The sequence below is a fragment of the Acipenser ruthenus genome, chromosome 18, assembly GCF_902713425.1.
Source record: "Acipenser ruthenus chromosome 18, fAciRut3.2 maternal haplotype, whole genome shotgun sequence".
Classification (NCBI taxonomy): Eukaryota; Metazoa; Chordata; class Actinopteri; order Acipenseriformes; family Acipenseridae; genus Acipenser; species Acipenser ruthenus.
Window position 1 is genome coordinate 22222240 of NC_081206.1, and position 10365 is coordinate 22232604.

At 36.7% G+C, this 10365-nt stretch overlaps 1 protein-coding gene across 3 annotated transcripts; it reads left to right on the forward strand.

Annotated features, from left to right (window-relative positions):
* Positions 1-39: 39 nt before the first annotated feature.
* On the forward strand, positions 40-10126 carry LOC117417208 (probable G-protein coupled receptor 132). 3 transcript variants are annotated; one of them, XM_034029201.3, is made up of 2 exons: positions 40-1017; positions 6383-10126. In XM_034029201.3, the coding sequence occupies exon 2, from the start codon at positions 6419-6421 to the stop codon at positions 7442-7444; it is 1026 nt and encodes a 341-aa protein (XP_033885092.1). In that variant the 5' UTR covers positions 40-1017; positions 6383-6418; the 3' UTR covers positions 7445-10126. The 3 variants fall into 3 exon arrangements, with proteins under 3 accessions (XP_033885092.1, XP_033885087.1, XP_033885098.1); XM_034029196.3 differs by lacking the exon at positions 40-1017 and adding an exon at positions 1636-1744; XM_034029207.3 differs by lacking the exon at positions 40-1017 and adding an exon at positions 2211-2310.
* The last annotated feature ends 239 nt before the right edge of the window (positions 10127-10365 follow it).

The window sequence follows — 10365 nt, forward strand, 5'->3', positions numbered from 1 at the left end:
TTAGCAGAAATAATTAAAAAAAAAAAAAAAAAAAAAAAAAGCTGGGCAAAATGTAACGGTACCCTTCACTTAAAGTTGTGTCCTACATACAAGAAACTGTCACAAAACGATAGTTAATTTTACTGTCAATGCCTCATACTGTAATCAGGCTTTGATGAAACAAGGGCCATGTACACAAGATGCTACAAGTTTTGCTTACCTTGACATTCACCTTTTAATGAAGGTGACTATATTGAGTCCTGTGACCTTCATGTAGTACTGAGACAGTGCATTCATTTCAGCCATGTTCTATTACCAACCTTGTCCTTTAAGAATGAAACCCCTTCACTGCCACATTATCAATGAAACAGATCACACTCTTGTTTCACATATCCATTTCATTAAGACTGATTGCAGTTACTTCATTTGCCTGGAGAGAAATGGGGATTTCCAAAAAGACATTTTCAACAAGAAAATGACGTGAGTGAAAAGATGAAGATTGGTATATGGAAGTGAGCCAGACATCTTTCACAGAGAACAGACAAACCAAGGTAACCACAGAGAAACAGTGCGTGGCAATAACAGGGGAAAGCAGTGAACAAGATGGATGAGTGAGATAGCATCAACACGGGAAGTGGATCGTCAGGACTCATTGGAAAGTCGGGCAGGAAGCAACAAGTTTTCTTTCAGCATAATAGGTCATGAATATTATGGGATTTTACCTTAAATGATTGAAGACACCTTGGGGGTTTCCAGCTGCAGTTTAGATTATCTATTGTAGCGACCTCCGCTCTCACGCCAGAAATACACAGTTCTTGGATGAGAAATGGCAAGTTATATAAAAGCTGCTGTAGTAGGTGTTCGGTTGGCAGGTGCTTGCGTCTCTAAGATTGCACAAATAACTTTTCTGCACATTTCCAATCCCAACTTCCCTGAAGGAATTAAGAGGTGATAATCTTTCGAGTGGTCAAATATCCCTGAAAATGAATTAAACGCCTTGCAGGCTCATCATATGGAATCTGTGCTGCCATTTCACAGGTAAGTTGCTGTCTTACACCATTCACTGCACTGGCTGCTAATATGATTGCTTATAGAGTGTTATTTGCAAAGCTCTTCACAGACGTGTTCCGCAAAACCATGTACATCAGCAATCGCCCTGTGTGTGTCTCTGCTTCGCTGCTGAACACGCCAACCTGAAGTCTTTAATCTTGTGGATCCTGCCTTTAAACAGCTTTTATTCGGTCACAAGTTTCAATTGATGGTACTAAAATAAAAATAAAAAGTATATATATATATATATATATATATATATATATATATATATATATATATATAAATAAAGATGAATAATTACACGATGCTCTCCAAATGAAAGCAAATTGTCTTCTATTGTAGGAAATAACGATTAATAATGATTACGGTTAGGATTAAGCAATATGTAGAGGGCGTTCTTATGTTCTTATTATTTACATGGCATTGGTGTAAATAATGCACACACATTTTAAGCAGACAGTTATTTAGGCTGATGCATTTATCAGTGTGTGTGTGTGTGTATATATATATGATTGATAATATATTTGTAGCTACTGTCTGTGATCATTACCATTCCTACTCCGTATTTTCCTGCTTGCGCACGTGCTTTTCAACCCTGGCTAGGGGGCGCTGCAGAGCTCAGATAGGGACAGTGGCTGGCTTCTGAAATGATTTAATCTTCGTCTGCAGGAAGATACGAACATGCATGTTCATGCATAGATGTATGCAAAAGGTAATATTTTGATTTTAAAAACAGATTTTATCAGATGTATCTGTAGTATTGTATGTGTGCTTTTTTTTTGGTGTATTTGCTGATCAGTTGTCAGTGTAAACTAATTACAAGCAATTTTCATAAAGAGGTTTAAGCTTTTTTGACGTAATGTCTTTCAAGCTGAAAGATATCTAGTCCTATTTGTATTGCAGGGCTTGGTGGCTAGAAAATTATGCAAATATACTGAAAATATACAATAAAACACAAGCACAATACAATGTACAATAACGGGGGTGGGTGGTGTGTGTCTTAATATGTGTGTTTTAAAAACGAGATATAATCTATATTAAAAAAAAAGCATATTTCAGACACAATTTTAAAATATAACTATTTGCAATAGTATACTCATGCAGGCTGCTTGGCTCTTTCGATCAAACAGGATCTCATTGGTTAAGAAGAAGATGAGTCAATAATCAAAGTACTGAACTAAGTGTAGTATTAGTAGCAATTGCAAAGTAGATCTGTCACAGTGAGACAAGGAAATGTGATGTTGCGCGTTTGTACTGAGAAAGCGGTGTTGCAAAACGGTAAGTTTGAACAATAGTTAAGCATTCTTTATCATTTTTAGTCTTGGATATATTGTAAATACGTGGATAAATGAGAATACTGCATACCGATTCTACTTGTGTGTGTAACTGTGAAAGCATAAGCGCTCATTAGTTGCTATTACTACTATAGAAAGAAAGCTTTGTGTATCAATTATCATTTCAAAATGTAAGTATATTATTATGTATATATGAAGCAACACAGTTGTGCCAGGCAGATAACTGCTGTATCCGCTATTCAGAAAGCATGCCTCCTTTGTCTTTGGTAAGTAAAACATTGTCCTGGAGTATTGCTGTTTATTTTTACCAGTATATATGGGCATGTATATGCTCTTTGTCAGTTTAGTTTTATTTATAGCCTAAACGGAATAATTTTTATTATTATTATTATTTTTTTTAAAACCCACAAAGAACCAGTGACCTAGAAGCACGTTGTTCAGTCACAATTCATTGACTCACCCAAGCAGGGTACGGTGTTTATGAAAAGAAAATCCAGACAGTGTTTAATAATTAACATGTCTGGCAAAATGGCAGCTGTGGTTATTTTAGTTTTAAGGATTGTTATGTATTGTTTTATTGAACATAATTTAGAATAATAGTGCTCTGAATTTAAGCCAATTGACAGCCGTATGCCAGTTTATCAGGTGTTTGTGCGGCACCACACTGTGCAAAACCTTGTGTTCGTTAAAATGCGGTACATTTTATGAATACACACACACACACACACACACACACACACACATATATATATGTATATATATATATATATATATATATATATATATATATATATATATATATATATATATATATATATATAATTGCGTACTGTTAGTACTGCTCTTATTTTCATTTTTTAAGGTTTTGATAAGAAATGTGCTCTCCCAATTTACTTATCTAAGCATTACTTTTGTAATGCAGCATAGTATTGATAAACCATTTTTATGTTTCCACTACAATATTATAATATTAAATCTCATGACACTTTAACATACTTGACTTTATTACCTTAAGGTTAAGATTTGACGTCATGGAAAATCACAACTGAAAAGAAGAATCGAAAAATATTACTAATAAAGTACGGAAAACCCCCAAACATACAAACACAGGGACACATACAAACAGAGCACACGTGTATTGCGACCAGGCAAATAATCTCTTGTATTTTATGTGTGTATTTAACTACAACAAACCCTAAAAAGTACAGTTACAGTACATCTTAACCCTTAGCACAGCTTTTAGACTTGCACATATTTCTACAATTTCCTAAATATCAACTAGTTAATAATAATAATAATAATAATAATAATAATAATAAATGGTATTGTTATATATAGAGAGACAGGGATTTGAAAAGAGAGACTGGCTATATGATAAACCAATGTGATACTGGCTTAAGTCATGCGTAGCCTATTTGCCAAGATTCCGCTTGTGTAGAGTCAAGTGGAAGAGTGAAGTAGCCCTTGAGATGTTCACAGGCTGCAAATGTTTTTAATATGTGTAATGGATGTGTACTATTCCTACAATATGTGCATAGAAGCAAGAGGCTGATAATAATGAGACATGACAAGTGAAGAATGGGTATCATTGAATAAGGAGGTCAGTGACTGCAGGCCCTGTCACTAGCAGCATTGATGTTTCATGATCAGCTGCGCTATTATCTAGCCATTTAAAACCAGTGCCTTACTGTATAGAAACCGCTATTTGGTGGGGAAATGTGTTGCATCACATTCTAGGGTCATTCCTACTTGGTTATACAATATATACAATAATGGCATACAGCACATTTTAGTTAGTTTGTTTATAAAAGATACAGCATAATATTTCCTCAATCGCAACCTGATTTAACTGTGCTGTTGATATGCTGGGGTATTTATCCATGACGGAGATGTATAAAAGTGGAGGAATCCGTTCACTTGTCCCTGTGTATGTTCAGTAGGGTTGCCACCCATTCTGGTTTTGCCGGGTTTGTTCTCTATTTGAGGCAGCTGTCCTGGGAAATCTGTAAGACTTGGGAATGTTCAGAGCTTTACAATTTCCAAGTATGATGAAACTTGGTCAGGACATTCTTTAGCACACGTTATTGAGAATATTTGGGGATATACAGTAAGGAGGAACCTGTCTGTTTTCTGCTTTTAGTTTTACATTACGTACAGAAGCAGAAATAGTTAAATCTTGTGGGACACAAGCTTCCTTCCCATTTGAAACCTGCTTGCCACTGTGTCACTTTTTTAGCCACAGAAAAGGTTATAAATGGCTTCTTCATGATCCTTTTTCAAACTTTCTTTTTTTGTTACACAGTACAGCCTGGTAGTGAATAGGCAGTCCATAGGCCTGTAACAGAATTATTAAAATGAATAGCATATATTTTAACGTGATGTTCAATGCTACAGATATTTAATGTTGTGAGGAGGTTTACTGATAAAAAAGGTCGTCTTTAAAATTTAAAATAAGAACAACTTAGCTGTTTAACAGAAGGGTGTTCAGTTTCCAGATGGAAAGCCCTTGTGTTAACAAATGATCACAATAATGCTGTGGGTTTTTTTTTTTTCTTAATTGTGAATAAATGTTCTGGGGTTCCCATGGGGACAGGGATTCCCCGCAATCACTCAATTTACCGTCTCAAGATGGATGCGGTTTTTGGTACGTCAAATGGGGGGATCTGAAACTTTATATTAAGCCAGAAAAAAAGAGAGGGATAGGCTTAGATGTCCTGTGTGGAAATCCCAACACAGGAAAATCTCTCAGTGTTGATTAAACTCATTTTTATAAGGTTAAACAGAAACAACAGAAAGCTTAGACTGTAAACTGTATCTTTAAAATACCAGTGTCTTACCCTTAATAAACCCATTCATAACTATTAGCAGACTGTAGCATCAACAGAAATGCTAAAATAGTGGATTTAGAACAAACTATTGTACTGATAACCTTAGCCTTCACCATTCACATTTTTGGGTAAAATGAAGAGCTAATTCATTAATAGTATATGTATAATTATCCTGTGTGGCTGGTTTGGAGGTGGGAGAGTTATCTGTTCAAATATATTAAGTCTTGTAAATCCAATGCATTGCTCCACTCTTTAGATGATCGTTTAGAGGATTAATACTGACATGTCTAATTCATTTCCTAATAGTTTCTCACAGTGGCCACATACCGCATTTGGCAGCATCATTTAAGTAAAAGTACATATTTGTACAGGTTACTAATAGCAAAAGCAACTGGAAAGTAGAAAGAAGAAACTAAACTAATGTGATGACAATTATAACCCAGCACTGACCCCGTGTAATGTGCTCAGGCTCTTTTTAAGCAAGTGTACTTGTCCTTTTGTGACTTATTTCAATAGCTGTCATGTAAAGCTGGCTGGGGTTGGTTCAAAGCAATGGAGGTAATGAAAGTACATGTTCCGAGAACAGTGTGCTAAAATGCTTAGTCCAATGGGGATTGCTGTAAAATGTCTCACTGCTGGATACAGAAAAGCAAGGGAAGTTGTTATTGCCTTGAAGAGACAAAAGCTGAGGCACAAGTCCTTTTGAATTCAAAGAAGCACAAGACTTCAGAAATGTCCTTTTCATAGATATTTTTGTAATGTTTTTACATTGTTGTTTTGCTTTTCCTTTTTTTTTTTCTATCAATTTAAGGCATCATAAATAGGGCATCAAATAAAAATTCTTATAACAATTAATTTTCGAGTAAGTGTATGCTGAGCTACTTAGCCGTGAACCAGATCGCTTTCCTTTGTTAGCAATGTGTAAAACATTTCTAAATTGTAAGCTTATGTTATCTCTAGTGACATACGCTCTTGTGTCACATCCAGTTGTGATGAAACTTGATTCGGAGATTGTTTTGTACACATTGTAGATGTTACTGAGAGCATCATATGGTATTTGTTACAAAAGGTTGTACTCAGAGGCAACAACAGTAAGTAGTGAGAACAGGGTTAGTAATTTCATCTCAAACCTGGGATTTGAACACTACTGCTACTAATGCTTCTTCTCTCAGTACTGTAGATCTTCTGTCATGCAACGTAACTGTGATCTCTTTTTTATTCTTCTAGGAGCATCAAGAAGCTGGAAATAAATTGACGGAAACAATGGCTAATAATTCAAACGAGAGTTGCAAACTCCCTTATGAGGAGGACAGGATTCCGTTAGTTGTGTTGTACAGCATTGTTTTCATCATTGGAGTGCCTGCTAACTTTATGACTGTATTTTTAACTTACAAGCAAGTCCGGAGGAAAAACGTGCTGGGGATTTACCTTTTCAGCTTGTCGTTATGTGACCTGATGTATTTGTTCACACTGCCTCTTTGGATGTCTTATGTCAACAATGACCATGTGTGGGTTTGGCATCCTTTGAATTGCAAGATCACAGGCTATGTGTTTTTCAACAACATGTACATCAGCATTTTCCTCTTGTGCTGCATCTCTATAGACCGATATGTGGCCGTGGTTTACGCTGTGGAGTCCAGGGGCCTGAGGCAGCAGAAGCTGGCGGCCATCATCACATGCGTCATCTGTATAGTTGTGCCAGTCAGCCATGTGCCAGTTTTCATAATGAAAGAAGACGACACAGGCCAGGACAGAAAGAAATGCTTTGAGCCAGGCAAAGCCTCTGCAATAGTTACAGGCTTTAACTATGCCAGGTTCTTCATTGGATTTTTCGTTCCCTTGTGCATCCTGATTGTCACCAACTACTGCATCCTAACAAACATTCAAGCCAGCACCGGCCTGCTTGGAAGATCAAAGACGAAGGTCAAGTGCCTGGCGATCACGGTGATAGTTCTCTTTCTGGTCTGCTTTGGTCCATACCACATCATTCTGTTACTCCGAGCCGTGATGTATCACATTCTAGAAGAGGGACAAAACTGTGACTTTGGGAAACAAATCTATATCCCTTATACAATTTGTTTAGGCTTGTCTACATTCAACAGCGCCATGAACCCTATTCTTTACGTCCTGGCCAGCGACAACATTCGGAAGGAGCTCAAGAGAGGACTGCTTAGCTTTCGAAGCCGCACTTCTATTCAGCACAGAGGCACTGACAGCAGTTTGCCCAAGTTTCCCACCTCGAAAAACTCTGTGGATGCAGCACAAACACTTGAAAACAATAACCAATGAGGGTGTCATTATTTCCTCCCAGGAGTTGTGCTGTTTGATCATTTTTTGGACATTTTGTTTCATTTCTGAAAGTTTCCGTTCCAGGACTGGAAAAGCTATTGACTGCTTCTAGTGGCTTGTATTCCTTTCTCAGGAGAGCTACTGTGATTGCAATTTCTTTGTACACAGAATGACAAAACATTCCTGTTTAAAAATAAATCACAAATAAAGAGTTTAAAATGTGTTTTTTTAAATAATAATGCTACGCACCATGATATGTGTTCTAAGACTTCCTAGATACCCATTTGAAGAAAACAGCCTATTTCAGCATTATAGAGTTCTATTTGTTTTTAAAATGAACAGACCACCTACAACTCTATTTCAATCATTTTTATTTGCTTTCTTTTCCCTCTTAATGAGTTATGGAAAGTTTACGAGTTTCCTTTTTTTCAGTGGGGAAAAATAACGCTAATGTTGTGCACAAAAAACTCTTAAAACACTCAGCAATATACAGTGCTCTCCCTTTATAACGCTGTAGTTGGGAGCCATAGTTTAGAGATTTGTGTTCTGCCTTTTAATGAGACTACTAGTGTAATGGCATTATGGGGCAAATGGGAGCCTTGACCGTACCGCCTTATAACCTGTTCCGCAGTATAAAGGGCCGCCTTATAAAGGGGGAGCACTGTTCCTGTATATTGTTCAGTGCTTTTGTATAAAAAGTATGTAAAATATATATTAACCTCTTAAACATTTCCCAAACCTTAGGCAGATAAATGATTACATGGTTATAACATTGTGAACGTCTGTGTATGGCAGAATATCAGCATGTGTATGTCCTGTAACTGCTCTATTATTCATACACAAGATAAAAATCCAGCTATGCTTGCTTACTATTCGTTACCAAACTTTATTTAATCCATTGTGATTTTCATTGAAAAGGTAGATGAAGAGAATACCATTAAGTGGCTGAGGTATACGGCCGATTGTGATGTCACTGTTTTGAAATGACTGTTTGAAAGGTGCCTCAGGTATAATTTTGGAAAGCAGGTGGCTTCAGCTGTGCTAACAACTGAAAGTGGCACGGTTGATGTAATGAATAGGGTTTCTCTTTGATGTTTTGTGGAATATAGAAAGCAAAACATGAGCTCTGATTAGCTGAAAGATCCTGAGCAGTCTGTAAAACCTAAAATGTTGTGTTTAATTCACTGGTTAGGTAATACATTGTACCACATAAACATGTTATTCCAGTTCAAATGTTAAAACATGAGCTGTTGGTTATTGCATTAATATACAACAATTCCACTGAACATTTTTTCTCTTATTTTGTGTTGGTTTTGTACAGGGCGTCTATCTCTGCTAAATTTGGTAGCGCTGATATTCCATATTTCCACATTAATTTGCAAGTGTACTAATTTTTTTAAAACATTTTTTTACAGTTTTTGTAATGGGGATACAACAAAACCAGAAAAAAGCAAACAGAATACTATATATAGTTCATCAGAATCAGCAGTAGTATGTTCTCAACATGAACATAAAAATAAAACTAAGCAAAAATGGAATTGTAACACCACAGAGGCCCTCATTCATAAAACAGGCATCAGCAATGGAGCAGACACCACAGACACCACAAGGAACTGAAACCCGCTGGCACATCAATGATGGTGTCTTTCTAAAGCCCCTTTCACACTGGCACTCCTACTCAGGTCCCGACCCAGGTTCTGGCTACCCGGGTCACAATCCCACATAGTGTGAAACCACGTACCTGGGTCATGCCCGGGTTGAGTAGGGTCCCACCTTAGAATGTGGGTCAACATGCTGTGTCCCGGGTTGAGTGAGACGAAATGCATGACAGCCGTTCATTAGTGCTGCATGAACCGATTATGCGAATTTAGCACAGACAATCAGGTGAGGGTTATTGCTGTTGGACTAATTTGCCAGTCAAAGAAACTATCTACATAAAACTCAACATAGACATAAAACAGTATTTGCATTTCACAGTCATGTCACTTCTTCCATCAGAGCAACTTGGCGAGAGTGAATTCTCTCAGTTCCTATTCCAAACTCATACTGTTAGTGTCCGAGTTCAAATTGTGTTGATATTGCTGATGGAAACAATTGGGATTGGTTTCAAATTACTTTCAACTCTCAGCAGTTGATGGCAACAGAACAAGGCTTTAGATGCAGTACAGTGAATGAGAGTCCTCTTGTATCAAGGTACAGCTGTTGAGAGGTCTGAAAATGCTTTTATAAATCAGTACTTTACTCATAAAAACAGACTGGGGTTTTCAAATGCACCCTCATTATACATTGTTTGCCCTGTTTACTGGATTTCCTCTGCAGCTATATTTCACATGATCGTTTTCTGATTTGTTTTTCAACCTTTTTCTTACATACATCTATTGTTAAGTTTTGAAAGGGTTTGAAGCATTTCCTTTATGTAAGGTTATTCTATTAAATGAAACAGAAAATACATACTGTGTGTTCTTCACATTCTATTAGCCATGAATTGAGGATTTCTGATCTACTGTTTTATTTTTACAGTGTAGATATCTAAGTGCCTGCTGAAATCGTATTGTTGCTTGCACTGTCTGAAGAGCATAGTTAAGTGCTACAGAAAAAGTTGTTGTGTTTCCAAGAAAGACAGTATTTTACTTTGCCATGTCCCGTGCTTAATGCATTAATAAAATACATTCTTAAATGTAATCCTGATTGTTTTGATATTTTTGGTTACACATCAGGAGTCATAAATCCCCAAGGGCTACAATCACACAGGGTGGTTCAACATGAAAAAGGAAGTCACTAGCATATCAAAATCAAGCTCCTTCCTGTAACAACAATGCTGGTTTTCAGTTTCCAAGCAAGCATTTCATTTCAATCAGAGAGCAGAAGCTTATTTATGATTTTTTTTTTTTAAATCTAAACAATTGAGATTATATTAAACT